The 22,007-nt window shown below is 37.3% G+C and overlaps 1 protein-coding gene across 1 annotated transcript in view; it reads right to left on the bottom strand.

The window, feature by feature from the left end:
• LOC115210528 (zinc finger protein 236-like) overlaps nt 1-22,007 on the bottom strand; it is a 61,332-nt gene that overhangs the window by 5,576 nt on the left and 33,749 nt on the right. Inside the window, exons 11-21 of the mRNA XM_036502243.1 lie at nt 19,002-19,202; nt 16,423-16,569; nt 14,411-14,660; nt 12,096-12,390; nt 9,838-9,912; nt 9,060-9,160; nt 8,108-8,256; nt 6,188-6,451; nt 3,315-3,490; nt 2,982-3,180; nt 617-1,881 (exon numbers count right to left, since the gene is read on the bottom strand). Coding sequence (XP_036358136.1) covers nt 617-1,881; nt 2,982-3,180; nt 3,315-3,490; nt 6,188-6,451; nt 8,108-8,256; nt 9,060-9,160; nt 9,838-9,912; nt 12,096-12,390; nt 14,411-14,660; nt 16,423-16,569; nt 19,002-19,202 — 3,122 coding nt within the window. The remainder of the gene's footprint in view (nt 1-616; nt 1,882-2,981; nt 3,181-3,314; nt 3,491-6,187; nt 6,452-8,107; nt 8,257-9,059; nt 9,161-9,837; nt 9,913-12,095; nt 12,391-14,410; nt 14,661-16,422; nt 16,570-19,001; nt 19,203-22,007) is intronic.

The raw sequence follows: 22,007 nt of genomic DNA, 5'->3' as shown, positions 1-22,007 counted from the left end.
CCAGATGGCTGCACCAGGCTCCAGTCTGATCTGGCAGAGTTTCTACAGCTGGATGCCCTTCCTAACGCCAACCACTCCGAGAATGTAGTGGGTGCTTTTACGTTCCACTGGCACAAGCGCCAGTCAAGGTAGTACTGGCAACAGCCACGCTCAAATGGTGCTTTTTATGTGCCACCTGCACAGGAGCCAGTCCAGCAGCACTGGCAACGACCTCGCTTGAATGTTTTTTCATGTACCACCAGCACAAGTGCCAGTAAGGCAATACAGGTAAAGATCATGCTCAAATGGTGCTTTTTACATGCCACCAGCATGGAAGCCAGTTTCCTAGAAAACTACATTAAGGGTACACTTGTCTGTGAAGTGCTCAGCAATTTGCACATTAATTTCAAGAGTAGGCTGTTCCATTGATTGGATCAACTGGAATTCTTGTTGTCATATCCAATGCAGTGCCAGTAGAGACTATGTGTGTGTGTGTGTGTGATCAATTATTTTATGATCCCTGGAGGAAAGTAAATTTTTCTCTAGCAAAATTTGAAAACAAAACAGAGAGATATGTTACTGCATTGACTGACTGAACACTTTAAGAGAGCATATATAAATAACTAAACCATTATACCTGTGCATCTCCAGCTTCAGTCACAATGAAACCATGCTGAGTGCTTAATTCCACATCAGTTCCTCCATTCATCACAACAGCCGTCTGAGTAGTCTGCGCGGGAGCTGTCTCTGTAATTGCTTGGTTCTGAGTGACAGTGATAGCTGGCATTGGCTGCATGATGATAGAGTCTTGCATATTGACTGGATGAATCTGAATAGTGTTTGGCAATATCTGTGGTGAGGTACCACTTGCTGTCGTCGTGACAACATTTGAAGTTAGATCTTGGTTAACAGAAGCCATGATGTTTTGTGTATTTGGTGTCTGTAGTTGTATCTGAGCTGGTGGACTACTGACAAAGTTTGGAGCCAAAGTTAAATTGAGGCTGCCTTGTTGCAGCTGTTGCAAGAGAGCATCATCAATATGGATAGTCTGAGACATCAAACTTGGATCGAGGCCCATAACCTGGATACTTTGTCCCAAGTTTCCAGACAATTGAAACTGGAAGCTTTCAAGACCTTGAAGAACGTGTGCTGCTAATGCAGTTTCAGAAAGTTGGTTGCCAGTAGTTTGTGTAGCTGGTGCTACAGCTCCATTTCCTGTAGGAATAGTGATGTTGCTCACTAAATGCTCATTACCAGCAACAGCCAGAGACACTGGAAGCAAATTGGTCTGGTTCTGGAGGAGTAACTGATCCAAGTTAACAATTTGTTGTGAATTTTCATTCGTTGAAGACGTATTTGTATCGACCAGTCCTGTTTCTTTTGCTATGAGTGAAACCACCTCATGTTGTTGTTGTTGCTGTGGTTGTGGTGGTGGTGGTGGTGGTGGTGGTTGTTGTTGTTGCTGTTGTTGCTGCTGTGGTGGTGGCGGTGGGGGTAGTGATGGTGGTGGTGGCGGTGGTGGTGGCGGTGGTTGCTGCTGCTGCTGCAGCTGTTGTTGTTGTTGTTGTTGCTGCAGTTGTTGTTGCTGTTGCACTTGTTGCTGCAGTTGTTCTTGTTGTTCTTGTTCTTGTAATTCCTGTTCACCTGTCTGAGGTTGGACAACTGAAAGTGTTGCCAATTCTGAAGGAACATTTGTTTTGAAGTTAATTTTGCGCTTCTTGGGAGTGTCCGACTTCAGATGGGACGTCATGTGACTCTTACGGTGCCCAGATGTTCGGAATTGTTGATCACAATATGGACATTTGAAAGGCTTAGCACCAGTATGTAAACGCATGTGGACTTTCAGACTGCCCTTTGTAGAAAATGGTGATACACAAATGTGACACTTGAACTGCTTCTCTCCTGAAATAAAACACAAAAAAAAAAGATTAAATTATTTAAATACAATACAGAGGAAAAGAACAGTAACAAATAAAAATTTATTCCTCACACTCATGAAAGTATTTAAAATTAGATAAGATGATGATACCTGTGCCGGTGGCACGGAAAAAGCACCATCCAAACGTGGTCAATGCCAGCGCCGCCTTGACTGGCTTCCGTGCCGGTGGCACGTAAAAAGCACCAACCGATCGTGGACGTTGCCAGCCTCCCCTGGCACGTAAAAAGCACCCACTACACTCATGGAGTGGTTGGCGTTAGGAAGGGCATCCAGCTGTAGAAACTCTGCCAGATCAGACTGGAGCCTGGTGCAGCCTCCTGGCTTCCCAGACCCCGGTCGAACCGTCCAACCCATGCTAGCATGGAAAACGGACATTAAACGATGATGATGATGCTGATGGTGATGATGTTGGAGAATAGTGAAGGGGTAAATATAAGGAAAGAACAAGGGTTGAGGTGTCCTTAATAATGAATAGACAGAGGGAAGGTAGAGGAGAGTAGGTGGTGACTACAGATTGGAGAGGGATGAGGGGTGGATGTTATGGATAACAGACAAGGGTGGAAGAATGATTGATGATACATATGAGATGGAATTTTCAGTTAGCTCTTTAAACATTCAGATTACTTTGTCAAATGTAATGTTTATTTATTCGCATTTTTCAAAGTTAATTTTACATTATCTTAGAGTTTTGAGACTTCAAAGATGTGATTGCTTATTTTTAGAATGACATTGCAGGGTAGGTGTGAGAGGCTAGACCAGGCCAGTTTGAATATAAAATATATGGTCAGTTTAACCCTTTAGCATTCAGATTATTCTGTCAAATGCAATGCTTATATCTTAACATTATTTTGAATTATTCATGTATTACCTTGTGGCTTTCAGTTTTCAATGATATGATTGTTTATGTTTAGAATGACAAATTTTGGGTAGATGTGAGGCTGGATCTGGCCAGTTTGAACATAAGGCAAAAATATTTGGACCAGATATCGCCAGTTTAAATGCAAAAGGGTTTTTAAGAGCTAGAGAAGATTGGAAGGAAAGGAGTTAGTTTAGTAAAATTTACCTGATCCATGTGTCTTCATGTGGCTATCCAAAGTTGACTTAACTGTAAATGACTTGGAACAAATGCTACAGGTGAATGGTTTCTCACCAGTATGAATTCGCAAATGTCTTATCAAGTCACTTGGTTTCTTAAAGCTCTTTGGACATTTGTTGCACTCATGTCGATGTTTTGGAAGACTCTCCAATTCTATGTGCTTCTCCTGTAATAACAAAAAAAAAAACCATTTCAGGAATTAGTTACAATACCTGCACCCACACCAATGCTTTTTACATGGCACCAGGTGCAAAAATACAATGGCTCAATAACGTAACGATGTATCGTAATGATGTATACCTGAGTTTGTTTTATTTCACTAATTCGATCTTTCTCACCCGCAGACTCTAGGAGAATACGTTCCGACACAGTCATTTCCTCACAAACATCAGCCTTGGAAAGTTGTTCTTCAGTTATCTCAATAATAGGAAACTTGGTTTTTCTTACTCCATCTGAATATTCCCCTTCTTCATCATCTAAACAAAAAAAGAATTCAAGAAAAACAGAAAACATTAAATAAAACAGTGTAGAAATTTGCTTAACTGTTTACCTTTCTTAATACTTTCTTTACCCATTGACCTACCTCTAAATGAAATATTCAATTTTAGAAGGGAAATTTTAGGACACTGGCATGTGTGGTTATGAACTTTGCTTCCCACCCACATGGCTTTGGGTTCAGTCCCGCTGCATGGCACCTTGGCTAGTTTTAGAAGGGAAATTTTAAGACACAGGCATGACTGTGAGGTTATGAACTTTGCTTCCCAACCACATGGCTTTGGGTTCAATCCCACTGCATGGTACCTTGGGCAAGCTCTTCTACTATAGCCCCAGGCTAACAAAAGCTTTGTGAGTCAATTTGCTTGACAGAAACTGAAAGAAGCCTCTGTGTGTGTGTGTGTGTGCGTATGTGTGTGTGTGTGTGTGTGTGTGTTACTGTCATCTTGTCTTAACATAATGTGAAAGCTGTAAGTAAGCATAACCATCAAAGAAGTGTTGTCCTTTGTTTTCAATCTTCTGTTCAAACATGTCTAGCCATGGGGAAATATTGGTTTTGAATTTTGGCGGCACAAGGCCAGTAATTTCAGGGTAAGGGGCTAAGTCCATTTCATTGCCCCCAGTGCTCAACTGGTACTTAATTTATCTATCTCAAAAGGATGAAAGACAAAGTCGGCCTCAGCAGTATTTGAACTCAACACGTAAAGATGGACGAACTGCCAATGAGCATTGTGTCCAGCATACCAACAATTCTGTCAGTTCTCTGCCTCACACCAAGGGAAAATATTCTTTTCTACTCTAGGCACAAGACCCGAAATTTGGGGGGAGAGGGGCCAGGCGATTAGATCGACCCCAGTACGCAACTGGTACTTAATTTATCGACCCCAAAAGGATGAAATGCGAAGTCGACCTCGGTGGAATTTGAACTCAGAACGTAGCAGCAGACGAAATACCTATTTCTTTACTACCCACAAGGGGCTAAATACAGAGGGGACAAACAAGGACAGACAAAGGGATTAAGTCGATTACATCGACCCCAGTGCGTAACTGGTACTTAGTTTATCGACCCCGAAAGGATGAAAGGCAAAGTCGACGTCAGCGGAATTTGAACTCAGAACGTAACGGCAGACAAAATACCGCTAAGCATTTCACCTGGCACGCTAACATTTCTGCCAGCTTGCTACCTTCCATAGGAAAATATTACTTTGCTAATGACTACAACTTCCTTCACTGTCTGTCTTAACTGTCCCTCCCAATACATAAGAATTCCTGCAGGCAGCAGGCAAAGAAGAGAAACCTAATGTGGTGGCTACCAAACTTATTTTGGCACAGAACTCATCATATATTTCTGAAAAAAAATCATGCAACCATCACCTATTGTTATGACATGAGATGAATAATGACATTGTACGAAGATAAATAAACGAAAAAAACATTGCAACAATTCCAAACCAAAGTACAAAATGGCAAACTGTAACTTCAAATGTCCACAATGCAAAATGAACTGTTTGTACCACAGAAAGTGTGCTATGGTAAAAAGAGTAAATCCACAACAATGAGTCAATGTATATCTAACATCACCTGACAGAGTCCATAAACTGTACTCCCAGACGAATCAACATAAGCTTAAATAATAAACGATGTGGGAGTGAAAAACGTCACATGACAGAATCATGTCCATTGATTGGATGACACTTAATAAACAATGTTTTGTGTCGAGACAATTTGTGTTGTCTTACATATATTTAACAAACAATTTTCACATGGAAAACATCATTTAACATCCACTTTTCCATGCTCACAAGGGGTGGAAAATTTATGGCAGTATATAAAGGTGGCTAGGTGGAGAATTTTTCTAAGTCTTTCATTCTGTAGATTTATATATAATTGCTGTTTTTACAACAAGGTATCATTCCATTATTTACATTATTTACATTTGACAGATATTTGTCCTCATCTTTTTTATTATTATTATTATTATTATTATTATCATTAGTATTATTATTATTATTAAACAACATGGAAAAATACCTTAGGAATGAGAACCTACGTTCAAAATTTCCCCAAGACACCTGATGAAGGCTGGAGGGTACATCAGCCAAAATGTTGTGTTATCAACAAACAAGATGAGGACAAATAACCGTCAAATAACCGTCAAGTATATGTCATTCCTTTAATATCTAAATATCACTCCTTTTACATTTAGATGTTGTTCTTTTTATGCCAAGAGTTATTTCTTTCACATCTAAATATCAATCCTTTCACATGTATATGTCATCATCATCACAAGATGTCAGTCCTTTCAAAAATAATATCATTCTTTTCACATCGAGACATCATTCTTTATACAACTTGATGTCATTCTTTTACATCTTGTTTATCATTCCCTTACATCTTGATATCATTCCTTTCACAACTAAATGGCAGTCATTCTTTTCACGACTTCACAACCAGACATCCTTTCACTAACAGATATCACCCCTTTAAATTTTGATGTTATTCCTTTTACAATAATTCCTTCCATAACTAAGATGCTGCTCATTCATTTCACAGCTAGATGTTATTCCTTTCAGTACTAGATATCATTCCCTTACAGTTTGACATTTATTCAATCCTTTCACACCAAGGAATTAGTCATTCTTTCACAACAAGATGTTGATGATTATGAACATACATACCACTCTGAGCTTCTTTATGCATACGTAAGTGTTTCCGCCAAAGCAAGACTGTGCGGAACATTTCAGAACAATAGATGCATTTGTATGAGTTCACAGTATTATGTATCATCATATGCCGTGTGAGAGACCCATTAGTGGTGAAAGCCGCATGACATATTTGGCAATTGTAATCTTTGATACCAGTATGAGTCCTCAAGTGTGCTTTTAACACTCCCATTGAGACAAACATTCGATTACACTGTAGGCAACTGAAAGGTTTTTCTCCTGCAACAAAACGAAAAATATGATGAAAATAGCATTGGAAAAATATGATGAAAATAGCATTGGAAAATATGATGAAAATAGCATCGGAAAATATGATGAAAATAGCATTGGAAAATATGATGAAAATAGCACTGGAAAAATAAAAGGAAAATAGCATTGGAAAAATCTCAGGAAAATAGCAATGATGAAAATGGCATTTTTAAAAAATATATTCTCAATTTATAACTCAAGAATAGATTAAATGATATCATTATCATCATTTTACAGCAGCTTTTCCCTCATTCCAGCCAGGACAGCCATGTATCTCCTTTACAGTAAGACACTTATCCCTGCCCTTGTATCATGCTTTAACAGTTCAACACCTGGTACAAAGCCATTTCCCTCAATACTACAACCCTTACTCAAGCAAGGGATCTTATCTTGCGAGTTACTTGGTATCTCCCTAGTACCACTGTTGTGAAAGAAATGCACCCTGTATATTTTGCGAAGTGGTTGGCATTAGGAAAGGCATCAAGCCATAGAAACTGTGTTGAAACAGACATTTAAACTCTACACAGTCCTCTGGCTCATTAGATCCTATCAAACAGTCCAACTCATGCCAACATGGAAGATAGATGCTAAACAAAGGTGATAATGATGAATTCTATACTGGAGAAGACTGGACAGGTCATCGTGGTGCAAGCCAGTTCTTGTTCAGAGTTACTGCCCTCTTAGATGGGTTGGGAACCCTGACTCATTCCCATTTTTGACATGGTTTCCACAGCTTGATGCTCTTCCAAACACCAACTCCTTTCTAGTGCAAACTGGGTACATTTTGTCATGGCACCAGCACTAGAAGAGTTGTTTTGTTTCCAGCAAGACTAAAGAGTCTCCTATACCCTACATTGTTTTTATTTGCATGTTCATTGGCACCAAAAAATTATCCCTGACAAGTCTCAAGAGACCCTCTTCTTGACATTGTCTCTGTTCATTATTCCTTTCTTTCTACACAAAACTGGGTGGGAGAAATAGGAAATAATAAAAAAGAACAAGGATAGCAAAAGTAAAGAGGAGATAGAAGAGAGAAAAGAAGAGAGCTAGAGAGTATGCGATAGAAGAGACAGTAATAAAGGAGAGGGTAATGGAAAAAAGAGTGCCAGCTACATGACAATTGTTGGCAAGGAGACTGAATAGATACATGATGAAGATGTTAACAGAAGAGAAAGTAATGTGGAATAAGGAGAATAACAAGAAGATAGAAGGGGGAGAAAAAGAAAACTAGAGTAACAGTAGCAAGAGGGTGACAGAAGATAGATTAATGGAAGAGAATGAGATGTAGGAGATAACTACATTTTGGTTGAGTGGCAGAAGAGGGAGTAATTGAAGACATACAAAATGATGGTAAAGAATGAGAGTGATGGATGTCACTAATGAATGATAAAGTAAGGCAAGGATAATGAATGACAGAGATAGAGAGACAGACAATAAGGCAGGCAGGTAGACAGTCAGAGATAGAATAAAAGTTAGGGAAGAATGCTGTAGATCCATAGCTAGTTACAGAATATAGTGATCCAAATCTCAGAATTACTTGGGACTGCCATGAATTAAACTTTACAAATCTTTATTATTTTTACAATAATTTACAATATTTTTACAAAGAACTCACTCTTAACATACCTGTGTGTGATCTAACATGTTGCTTTAGATGACTTGATTTCTTGAAACCTTTACCACAATAAGAACATTTGTACGAACGTTTTCCTTCTTCTACCTCACGTATCATATTAGCTTGGCGTTGTTTCTGAGCAGCAGTCTGTTTTGGTTCTCTGTAAAAAGATTAGTTGATAAGATAGTTTTAAACATCAATCTTGCTGACATAGAATGAAACCTACAACTAACATACAATGAAATCCATAACTAATAAATAAGTCATATAATGAATACATATGTACTGTGTAAAGTACATAGGTACTTTGATATAAGCATAGGTTACACACATCATCATCATCATCACCATCATCAAACATTTATTTTCATGTTGGTTATGGCTGGACAGTTTGACAGGAGATGGCAAGCCAGAGGGCTGGGCTAAGTTTTATTGTCTGCTTTAGTATGGTTTCCTAATGCCAAGCACTTTAAGAGAATGTACTGAGTGCTTTATACATGACACCATATCAATAATACATAAAAACTATTAACGAATACAATAACAACATAGATTTAGGAAACGTCTTCAAAAACTGCAACTGAGGTGCATTTTACCACACCAGAAAACTCTTTGTCCTTTATTAAGGTGCAGAAGTGTCCAAAATATAACATCTGATATGGCTTAATATTCAGCATGATAGCAATGGCCAATAAAGTTTACTCTGTGTTAAGTAACAATCCTTTCTACTATAGGCATAAGGCCTGAAATTTTGGGGAGGGGCATAGCCAATTACATTGACCCTAGTACTCAACTGGTGCTTCTTTTATTGACCCCGAAAGGATGAAAGGCAAAGTCAATTCCAGAGGAATTTGAACTTTAAAAAAAAGGAAGATTCCTTAATAAAACTTTATGAATATTTGACAATAATTGAATTTACTAATAATAAGAATCTTATTAATATTATTCTTGTTCAGCACTTACCTGTTTGGAAGTATGCTTTGTAGAGAAGTGGTCGGCAAAGTAGGTGCAAAGGATGTGTTCAAAGGACTCACGTCTATTACATTTGTTAACTGTTGCGAGCTCTGAAGACATAAGACAGATGATCAATAACAATATAGATAAATCCAGAAATATCGATTGCTTTAGTCTAAGCACAATGTCAATGTTTTATAAGGAACAAGTCAATTTGATCAAATGATCAACACTACAACTACCTCTTGCTTACCACAGTTTTGACAAACATGGTTTTAATAAGCACACTGATTAAATTTATTATCATCATCCAATAATTTATAAAGTATGTAATTTGATTATCCTCCTTGAAGAAGCCCAAGGCAGCTCCTAGTTATATGATACAAATTTCATGTTTCAAAGTGTTCAAATTTTACATCAAAATTTCATGTTTGCTAATGTTTGAAACACCAGCTTAATAACGAGAAAGTTATTTAGCAAAATTTTTCATTATTTTAAAAATTAACTGAAACAAAAGCAGTGTATTTCAACATAAATATAGTAACAAAATCGTTGAAACAATCCAATGATGTAGAGGATTTCAGAAAATTGCCAGGCAAAAGTAGGTCAAGGCGAAAACTAACAGAAATTATTGCTTGGATGTTACACCAGAAAATTAAAGATCTGTCTTCTGTAACAACAAGATAGGGCTTACATAAATATCCAAATGTTCAAAGAATATAATATCTGTCATGCTATGATTAAACGGATGTAAGATGGGAAAACAAAACCAGAAATGAATACTTACAGGTAACGTAATTGATCCTTGGTTAAAAGATAAATTTTGCTGGTTTCCTAATAGATTCTGTTGAACGTTAAATACCTACAAAACATTAAAAAAAACAGTTCATTTTAAATATACACTCTTTTTACTCTTTTACTTGTTTCAGTCATTTGACTGTGGCCATGCTGGAGCACTGCCTTTAGTCAAGCAAATCGCCCCCAGGACTTATTCTTTGTAAGCCTAGTACTTATTCTATCTCTTTTGCCAAACCGCTAAGTTACGGGGACGTAAACACACCAGCATTGGTTGTCAAGTGATGTTGGGGGGACAAACACACACACACACACACACACACACACATATATATATATATATATATATATACATATATATATATACACACACATATATATACGACGGGCTTCTTTCAGTTTCCGTCTACCAAATCCACTCACAAGGCTTTGGTCAGCCTGAAGCATTAGTAGAAGACACTTGCCCAAAGTGCCATGCAGTGGGACTGAACCCGGAACCATGTCATTGATAAGCAAGCTACTTACCACACAGCCACTCCTGCGCCTATAAACATTTATTTTATATTCAAAGAGAAGGCATTTCATGTGTTTGTTCCTGTGATAATCAGTTCATTCAAACAACTACACACCAATAAAAATCATTTGCAAATGTGGGGGACTTCACAAAATATATGCTTCCTCTTATCTTTTACTTCTTTCAGTCATTGGACTGCAGCTATTCTAGGGCAACATCTTTAGTCAAACAAATTGACCCCAGTAATTATTTTTTCTTCTACATTTGGTAATTTTTCTCTCGGAATACTCACCAGATGGGTCTGTGCCACATAAAAAGTAGCTGTGGCGGTGCCATATAAAATGTGTTTGTGCTGGTGCCATGTAAAAAGTACTCAGTACACTCTGTAAAGTGGTTGGCATTAGGAAGAGCATCCAGCTGTTGAAACCAAGCCAAAACTGACAATTGAAACCTAGAACAGCTCTCTGGCTAACCAGCTCTGGCCAAACCATCCAATTCATGCCAGCATGGTAAATGGACGTTAAATGATGGTGATGATGATGAAGAAGATGATGATGATTTTTTTGCTGATTCACTAAGTTACAAGGACATAAATAAACACCAGTTATCAATCAGTGGCAGGGGACACAAACACAAAGACATGCACACACACATACATCATTATCATCATCATTTAACATCTGCTTTCCATGCTGGCATGGGTTGAATGGTTTGACTGAGGACTGGTGAGCCAGAAGCTGCACCAGGCTCAATTTGATCTGGCAAAGTTTCAACAGCTGGATGCCCTTCCTAACGCCAATCACTCTAAGAGTGTAGTTGGTGCTTTTTACGTGCCACTGGCACGAGGGCCAGTCAGGCGGTTCTCGCAACAACCACACTCAAAAGGTAGTTTTACATGCTACCTGCACAGGAGCCAGTCTGGCAGTAGTGGTAACGACCACGCTCAAATGTTGTTTTTCACGTATCACCGGCACGGGAGCCAATCTGTGGCCCTGGCAATGATCATGGTCGGATGTGCGTTTAACATTTTACGACAGGCCTCCACACAGTTTCTGTCTACCAAATCCACTCACAAGGCATTGGTCAGCCTGGGACTACAGTAGAAGACACTTGTCTAAGGTGGTGTGCAATGAGACTGAACCCGATACAGCTATGCTTGTGATAAATATATTATGATATGGAAGAGGTAGACCCAGGATGACATGGGACAAAGGCCAATCTCAAGACACTAAGCCTTATAAAAGATATGTCTGAGAACCAAGATATCTGGCACATTGCTGTACTCAAGAAGACCTGTCCACCACAGCAGAATTGATACCAGTGCAAGTGCCACATAAAAAGCACAGGTGATGCTACCACATGAAAATGATGGTACCATCCAGTAAACTCTGTGAAGTGATTGACATTAGGAAGGGCATCCAGCTGTAGAGACCATATCAGAGCAGACAATGGTGCCTGGTGAAGCCCCTGGCCTTACCAGCGCTGGTCAAGGCATCCAACTCTTACCAGCATGGAAAATAGACATTAAATGATGATGAGGATTCTCATTAGAAATGGTATAAATTAGATTGAAATTAAATTGTAACCAATCATGAAGTGCTTTGTACTGGCTATATAACATGATGTATATAATATATAGATAAGAAAATGTAAAAGAGGGAATATGATATTGAAAATGAAGAATATTTCACAATTTTTTTTTTTTTTTTTTTCGTGTTGAAAGAAGATTGCTTTACCTGTTCTAATAAGGCTTCTGAAATAGTTGTTTGAGATAAAACAGCTGCATTAGTTGCAGTCAGATCGTTTTGGTTAATATCACTAAGGCTAGAGCTGACAGTTCCATTCTGAAGTGTCGCAGCAGTAGTCAATGTTGCTGGTTGTGTAACAGTTATAGAACTGTCATCTGGTTGACTTGTCACTAATGTATTATCAGTCTTGTCCTCAGGTTCGGCATTTTCAATCACATGGTTTTCTACTTGGTGGGGTTGAAGTGTCTGATTCTGCTGCAGCGCCTGCATAGCGAGTTCATGTCTGACAGGAACAAACAAATATATAAACAAGTTGAATAGTGATGTAATAAGTTACAGGGGAAAATGCTGTGTGCAAAAGAATTTATCAGCTAGATAAAATCAAAAAGCTAGTTGCAAATCTCTGAGAAAAGCGCGGGGGGGGGGGGTAATTTCAAGAAATTAAGGATTAATTTTAACTCTGAAGCTTTCATTTCCCTGCCCCTTTCTCTTCACTCTTTTTTTCCACTGTTAAGAAAGTTGGCAAAAAAAAAGAAAATTGACTGTAAATGATTCCTAAAGGTTTTAAATGAACATAAACCAACTAATTTCATGTTCCCAAGTTATGTTGTACTAAGAAGCCCATAGGAAGGACAAAATATCACTAACTACAACTACTAGGACACTTAAAAAGAAGAAAAAATGGATTATATGGAAGTATTATTTATTGTGCTTTCTCACTTATAAGAAAAAGACCTCTCACAACAATAGAAAATTTTAAACCCTGAAGTAGTTTTCTCCCCTTAAAAGGAATCTTCACCCTCTCTTCTATTTCTTAATAAACTCTCTCCCTCTCTTCCTCACTCTGTTATTCCAAAAGTAACTGTAGATGGCAGCACCAACAGTCCCCAGTCAAGTTTCCCAAGAATTAATCTCTTTAAAGTTAATTCACATGCTTTTGTTTGCAGCTAAAGGACACCAGCTAAGGACATGTTTTGATCTACTAAACCTTATCAGCACAGTATAGTTAACTTAAGCATACATAATATACTGACAAAGATTTTTAGATGTAGACAAAGAATTATAAATAATTATTAACCAAGACAATTTACGTAATTAAAAAATACAATGAATGAAAGAGTTGGTTATTTACCTTAGTTGATTTAATTAAATAAATTGCTTAAGTAACACATATAAACATGCACCACCCTTTCTGATCCTCTATCCCTATTCTCTTTTTTATATTCACTTTGTACATTGAGGGTATACCCTTGAAGGTTTGCCCTCACTTGTACCTTGAGGGTATGCCCTCACTAATTCTTTCCGTTTTTCTTTCCAGATGGAAAAACCTTATCTCTTCTTCAGCAAAACACCTGTTCCTGTCTCTCTATCATAGTTTCAGTTCTCAACACTTGGCATAAAACCATCTGCCTCGACACTACACCCCCTCCACAAACACACTCAGTTAAGGAGCCTTCCCACTAGTGCTGGTGGCATGCAAAAAGTACCCAACATACTTTATAAAGTGGTTGGCATCAGAAAGGGTACCCAGCCACAGAAATCATGACAGTCTTGTGGCTTGAAAGTTCACATCAAACCACCAGCATGAACAAATGATGATGATGATGATGATATTGGCCAACTGAACATGAAATCAGCAGTTCATATCTCATCAACTTTACAAAGCTTTAAATCATCCAGTCAACCTTTGTATAGACAGATATCAAACGTACATAGTTTACCACAGACCTGAACAGGAAGGATGTAGTATTAAAAAATGTTTTGTGACCTTGTGCCGAATTTAACTATTTTTATGAGCATGAAAGAGCAACTGGATGTTGTTCCAATAAAAAATTGCCTAATTATTTTGATCAAGCAACTAATTGGATCGTACATGGGTTAATTATAAGTGATAGCCTGCATCAGTCCATCATTATACATAGATCTAGATATCTTAATGAATTATAAGAATTTCCTGACAATAATTATATTGCAGACCAAACACCTGGTCACCAGAGGGAGCTTCTACAGTCACATGAATTACTATAAATGTCAACCAAATCTCCTCAAATTACACACCCTGCCTTCATCTTGAAAATGAATACTACTACATCTGGACAAAAATGACAAGATGGTCTTGGCTGGAATACCTTTTAACATCGATCTGCTCAATAAGAGCTGACAAATTATCAAGGTTTAAAAAGAGGAAAAAATAGAAGCTTTTAGACGTTTTGATATCAAAGAATTTTGGAAAATAAAATGAAATAAAACAAATAAAATGAAAGGAGAATTGTAAGAGAGAATACTTCAAAATTTCTTTTCACCTGTGTGTTTTCATGTGTTTCTTACAATTAACAGATGTTTTAAAGGTTTTCTGACAATATGGACACATGAATGGCCTAATTTCAGTGTGTGTTGACATATGTCTTTTCAGGCTGCCACTGGTGGTAAAATTATTTTCACAAACTAGACACTTGTAGGCCTTGATCCCCGTGTGAGTTCGCGTGTGAGACTTGAGAACGCCACTAGACACAAACGACCGATGACACTGCTTACACTGGTATGGCTTTTCACCTGAATAGCACAGAATGATAACAATACTGAATAAAAACATTAATTACTTGTAGGGATACCATAATTCATGTCCGGAAAGTGCATGCCAATTTTTAAAGGAAAGAAAAAGGTCAATAAATACTTGCCATTACATTTTTAATCAACTAAATATGAATCATTTTGTTGCACGATGCGTCTCCATCTTTCCTTTAACTTGAAAATACCCTCTTCCCAGAATTGAGGTGGTTTCATGGCAAAGAATTCATCAATGTATCTTTTTACATCATCCAAGGAATTGAAATTTTTACCATTAAGACTATTCTGCAGTGACCTGAATAAGTGGAAATCCAAAGGAGCAATATCTGGTGAATATGGAGGGTGGGGTAACACATCCCAGCCAAGCTGCAGCAATTTTTGCCTGGTTTCCAAAGCATCAAGTGCCGAAAATGAACTTTCTTACCTTCCAATTTAAAGGGTTACAGAATTAACACAGGTTATAGAAACATAAACCTTCTTCCACAAAAAGATAGCTTAAACTGTGCTCTAAAGGAGATGTAGTCAAATCCTATTTTATGGACTCGACCATGTTCTAAAATAAGTCGAAAGGTAAGCTACTATAAATCAGCATGAACTTTCCAGACAACCCAATATAATATACTACAAAGTATATTAAACACTTTATAAGTCAATACTGTGTCCTGCCAGGTTAGCAGTGCTATTAAATCACTTTTTAAGGTTATCTCAACAAGTTTTCTAAAGAAATTATAGCCAGCACTGATTTGTTACAACGTTTCATATCCAAGTATGTCCAATGTAAGCAACAATGCTATAGAAGATGGAAAAATAGGTAATGGATGCATATCTATATTCTCTTTCTTCAGCACCACATCCAACCCATTTACTATCCACGAAGAAGGACCAAGAACTCCTGAAACATGCATATGCACTCACTACATATTTTCCCATTTTCAATCGCATTGTTTACATTAGACATATTCAGATATGAAACATCATTATCATCATTTAACGTCCATTTTCCATGCTGGCATGGGTTAGAAAATCTATCAGGATAACCTTAAAAAAGTGACAATAACAATACTTTACTGAAAGAGTATAGTTTACTGAAGGAGTACATTTTACTGCAAAAGTATTGTTTACTGCACAGACAAAGTTTATCTATTGTATTTACTTTTATTGACCTCAAACAAATCAATGCTTAAGTTATGCCCAATCAGAATTTGAACTCAAAATGTAGAACATAATTATTCATTACTTTTAAACAGTTAGTGTTTACTTTGATTCTATAGTGATCTCACAATCCTACAATCAAAAGTTAAAAGTAAAGGAGACACAGTGGAGGTGCAATGGACCAGTGGATAGGACAGCGAGCTCGCGGTTGGAGTATCGCGGTTTCGATTCCCAGACTGGGTGTTGTGTGTGTTTATTGAGTGAAAACACTAAAAGCTCCATGAGACTCCGGCAGGGGTTGGTGGTGACCCCTGATGTACTCTTTCGCACAACTTTCTCTCACTCTCTCTTCCTGTTTCTTACGATGAAAAACATGTCTTGACATAGGGAAATATTACTTGGCGTGGAAACAAGGTGAGGGTTGATGATATGATGATCATCCAGCTGTAGAAAGTCAACCCTCAACAAATTGTCTGACCCATGCAAGCATGGAAAACTGAATGTTAAACACTGCTGCTACTGCCGTTGCTGTTGTTGCTGCTGCTACTGATGATGATGATGACGATGACAAAAAAGAAATAATGTGAAGACTGACCTGTATGAGATCTGACATGTTGCTTGAGATGACTCGATTTCTTGAAACCCCTTGAACAGTACGTGCACTTATATGGACGGTCGGAACTGTTCATGTCGGTGAGGTAGTTGTTAAAAATATTACTTCTGGGTGGCTGCTGGATGAGACCTGGACAAAGAACAAACAATATCGACATTACACTTCATATTTAATACATAAATAGGTGCAGGCATGGCCATGTGGTAAAAAGCTTGCTTCTCAACCACATGGTTCTGAGTTCAGTCCCACCATGTGGTTCCTTGGGCAAGTGTCTTCTACTATAGCCTCAGGCTGACCAAAGTCTTGTGAGTGGATTAGGTAGATGGAAACTGAAAGAAGCCTATCATATAGATATATGTATGTATTCATGTGTGTATGTGTCTTTTTGTCTATGTTTGTCCCTCCATTGTCGCTTGACAACCGATGTTGGTGTGTTTACTTAGTGGTTCAGCAAAAGAGACCGATAGTACCAGGCTTACAAAGAACAAATCCTGGCGTCAATTTCTTTGACTAAAAAGCCCTTTAAGGCAGTGATTCAGTATGGCCACAGCCAAATGACTGAAACAAGTAAAAGAATAAAAGAAAAATAACAAATCACAACAAAAAATACAGGTCAGTTTTTTTTTGGTTTTTTTTCTGTTTTCTGTTGCTTATGTTATGATAAACACAATTGCCCTTCTCCTTGCTCTTCTCCTTGCCTTTCTTCTTGCTCTTCTCCTTGCCCTTGCTCTGCAAACCTTTCTAAGTAGTTGGTATCAGAAATGACATGAACTCATGAAATCGGCAGTGTTGGTGGTGGTGGGGGCAGCAGTGGTGGTGGTGGTGACGGTGCAGTGGTGGTGGTGGTGGTGGCAGTGCTGATAGTGATGGCAAGGATGGTGGTAATGGTGGTGGTGATGGTGGTGGTGATGACAGTGGTGGTGATGACAGTGGTGGTGATGACAAGGGTGCTGGTGCTGGTGACGTTGACAATCACAACAAGGACTTTGATAATGGTTTTTGTCTTTTACTTCAAACTAATATTTTCTGATGATAACACATAATTGCCATTATATGATACTGATTTGGATGTTGTTGATGGCAATGACATTCTTGCCACAATCAATCAAAGTAACAATGACAACAATGACAACAGTGGCAATAATAGCAAAGATAACGAATAACAATGTCTAAATGGTAGCAATAAATGTATTGAGTGCAGTGATGACAATGATACTGATGACAGGTCAATAAAATAGAAGGTGGTTTGCATGGCTGGACAACCAACAGGTAATTGTAGCAGCAGCAGCAGCAGCCGCCATCACCATCATCACCACCATCATCATCATCACTTAACATCCGTTTTCCATGCTTAGATAGTTTGACCAGAGAGCTGCACCAGGTTCCAGTCTGATTTGGCTTGGTTTCTACAGCTTGATGCCCTTCCTAATGCCAACCACTTTACAGTGGGTGCTTTTAATGTGGCAGCCAAATACTGGAAATAAAAGCCTACAGCATGACCTACGGGAAATAGCAGCTAAACATTGGAAATAACAGTTAAATACTGGAAATAGCTTACTGCACAACCTACTAGAAATAGCAGCCACAAATTCCACACTGACATTTTAAAAATGGAAGTTTACATTGGATAATGTAGTCTTAGATACACAATGGTAACTGTGGAAACAACTTTGATCACAGGCCTACTGAAATAGGACTAACTTGAGGTTAAAAAATGAGAGCACAAAATCTGATTGTGACTGATAAAAATAACAACCATGACAAAGCTGATAACAACAAAGGTAGTTATAGTAATGGTACTGTGATGATGATAATGATGGCAGTGATATAGAAAAAAGGGTGGAATTCTGCTTTAAGCCCCAATATAACCCCTATTAACTTTTTTTATTTTTTGGAATTTTCAGAAAATTTTTGTGAATTTATATTCTACACAGGAATTTGTGCAATTCTGCAAAAAAGTTGTCTTTTATAAATTTTTAAAGCCCATTCCTCCCTCCCATCCCCATAAATCCTAAAAGTTCCCCTCTTTTCTAAAATCTTTTAAAAATCTGAGTTTAAAATACTGACAGTTCAAATTTCTAACTTAAATCCCAACAATGGACCATCCTTAGGTGCATCATCATTCCATTAAATGTATTTATGGGGAGAAAAATATTGAAATACATCAATACATGTCACAGTGACAAACAAACAAGGAAGGTATCAAGTGGTCATGAGATATGCTAAAAATAACAGTTAAACTGCCCTTAAATTACACACAAATTTTTTTTTTTTTTTGCATAATCATATGAATTCTTGTGTGTAGAACACAGATTCATAAAACGTTTTCTGACATTTCCAAAAAATAAAAAAGTTATGAGGGGGTTATATAAGGTGCTTAAACCAAAATTCCACTGAAAAAAGATGTTAATGCAGGAGATATACGAGTTGATATTGGTTCAACCTCCACCAAATCCCCATATTTTTACTCTTTATTACAAGTACATTTTGTATTAACGTGTTTGTCTTTGTTTAAAAGGTAAACCTGTAATTTCAGACCTAAAAAATATAAATCCTTTTACCTGTATCTGTAATTAGAATTGGTTCCTGTAGAGGGATATCTGGCAGTGGAATGTCTGATTTCAAAGACTTGCGCACAGTTCGTCGTGGTTTACGTGGCAAAGTGTTGTCTTTTTCTCGAATGTGTGAGTTAGTATGACTCTTGAGATGTGCAGGCGTACGAAATTTTTTATCACATTGAGAGCAATGAAATGGTTTGGCACCTGAAGTAGAAAACAATTATCCACCAAAAGGATAAAAAAAGAAAAAAAAGACATAATAAATTATCAAAAGAAATACAATTTTTTTCATAAACAAAAGCTATATTTCATTAATAAGCTAAGATTAGGATCTTTTGTAATAATTTTTTCTTTTTTAATATCAAAAATTTTTTAATTTTTATTTCCAAAAGATATGTCTTTTATCTTTTACTTGTTTCAGTCATTTGACCATAGCCATACTGAAGCACTGCTTTGAAGGGTTTTAGCCAAACAAATTGGCCACAGGACTTTTTTTTAAAGCTTCATACTTATTCTATAGATATCTTTTACTGAACTACAAAGTTACAGTAACATAAATACATCAATACTGGTTGTCAAGCGATGATAGAAGACAAATACAGACAAAAGGACACAGACATATAAATATTTATATATATATATATATATATATACATATCATCATCATCATCTAGATCCCAACGTATATATACAATCAAGTCAAAAAGAGTTAGGATTCTTTTTTCGATGTACAGATAGGGGCATATGATGGGGCTAAGTTATGTGTGCTCATAGGAGCTTATATTTAGCATAATCTAAATCTAAAATTCCCATTTATAGACACAGGATTATATAGGGATGATGGCCTTATAGTCACCCAAAATTTAAACAGCCACAAATTAGATAAGATTAGGAAGGATCTAATTGCTTTCTTCCAAAGGATGGGCTTACGGATTATGATAGATAGTAATTCTTAAAGGTGTAGATTTCTTAGATATAAATTTAGATTTACAGTTAGATTAATTCAAATCTTACCGCAAACCTAATGAAAAGCTATCTTATATTAGCAAAGAATCCAATCATCCACCGGTTATTCTTAGGAACCTAGTCAGTAATGTAGGTAGATGAATATTGTCAATTTCTTTGGATGAGACAGCAAATCAAAATGCTGCACCCTATTACAATAACGCATTAAGGAATAGTGGATTCTCTGAGAAGATTCAGTATAACCAAGTTAATGCTAGCAGTAATAACACACATAGAACTAGAACTAGGAGGGTTTTGTGGTTCAACCCAGCTTTTAATATGGCTGTAAAAACTAATATAGGCAGGGAATTATTAAATTTAGTCTCTAAGCATTTTCAACCTAATTATAAGTTTTACAGAATATTTAATAGAAGAATGCTGAAGATTAACTATTCTTGTGGTAAAAACTTTGCCTCTTTCATTAGCCAACACAACACTAGAATAATTACAAATAACCAGTGCCGATTCTAATCCAAAGAATTGCAATTGCAAAGATGAGACCTCCTGTCCTTGGAAGGAAACTGTCTGGAGAAAGGGATTGTGTATAGGGCCAAAGTACAAACAGAAGGTTCATATGAATATTAAACATACACGGGGGCTTCAGAAAATTCTTTCAAGACAAAATTTTATTCCCATAGAAATTTCTTCCAGTACTCTGAAAGTAGGACAAAGACCAGTCTGGCAAAACATGTCAGGGAATTGAAAGAAAATGAAACCCATCCTTTCAATGTGACATGGAAAATTTTAGATAAAGCATCAGCTTACAGACATGGCACTCATAAAAGACCCATCAAATGTGATTTATGCCTTTTAGAAAAATTCTTTATTTTATTCCAGGACAATAGCGATTTGAATCAAAGATGCGAACTCTTAAACTCCTGCAGGCATGCAACAAAATTTAAAATGTCGGCTGACAAAATACCATATGGATAGTATGTATTTTCTGAATCTTGAACTGGTTTCCAATACCACTGTTGAATTCGTGCTTTGAAGTGTATGGTTGTTTTGCATCGCAACGATATTGAATGTATTTCGACATATTCTTTAAGAAAGCCTTTGACTGTTATATATATTATTTTCAAGTTTGAGCTTTTATTATTTTATTTTATTTTATATTATTGTATTTTACAAACCTATTTAATTGTTATATTTATAGATAATTTTATGCATGGTACTGCATTTTGAAAATGTCTTTTATCCGATTTTTATTATTAAACTAGAGTCTAGGAGTACTATAGAAATATATTTATTTTTCAATCGCTTTGAAATTACTCTTATTCATAGTTTGGGCGTTAACTGCCCTCTTTAGCATGTAAAGTGTCCTGTTATAGGTCACCTCTTTTGTGTATAAATACATAAACTATTTTATATGAAAAATATGTTGCCAACTGACTTTATTAAGTATGCTGGCCACTGGTAGAAAATTTCTCTAAATTTTCTAACATTATTTTCACAGTAAATGGCAGTAAAACATGGGCCGTGACTGCTGAGGACATGCGTAAGCTCGCAAGGAATGAAGCCAGTATGCTCCGATGGATGTGTAATGTCAGTGTGCATACTCAACAGAGTGTAAGTACCTTGAGAGAAAAGTTGGACCTAAGAAGCATTAGATATGGTGTGCAAGAGAGACAACTGTGCTGGGATGGCCATGTGACAAGAATGGATGTGGATAGCTGTGTGAAAAAGTGCCACACCCTAACAGTTGAGGGAACCTGTAGAAGAGGTAGACCCAGGAAAACCTGGGATGAGGTGATAAAGCATGACCTCCGAACATTAGGCCTCACCGAAGCAATGACTACTGACCAGGATCTTTGGAAATATGCTGTCCTTGAGAAGACTCGGCAAGCCAAGTGAGACCATAACCTTGTAGCCTATGCCAGGGGTGTAACCAGCCTACTTATGCATACCTTTCCTTCACTGGACACTAAACTCTGCTTGCGAAGACCAGCTGAGGCAAGTGAAATCAAAATCAAAATCGATGACTGGCATCCGTGCTAGTGGAGC

This window comes from Octopus sinensis, linkage group LG4 (genome assembly GCF_006345805.1).
Source record: "Octopus sinensis linkage group LG4, ASM634580v1, whole genome shotgun sequence".
NCBI classification, from domain to species: Eukaryota; Metazoa; Mollusca; class Cephalopoda; order Octopoda; family Octopodidae; genus Octopus; species Octopus sinensis.
Note: the sequence above shows the minus strand (reverse complement) of the source record. Positions and strands in the feature narration are given on the sequence as shown.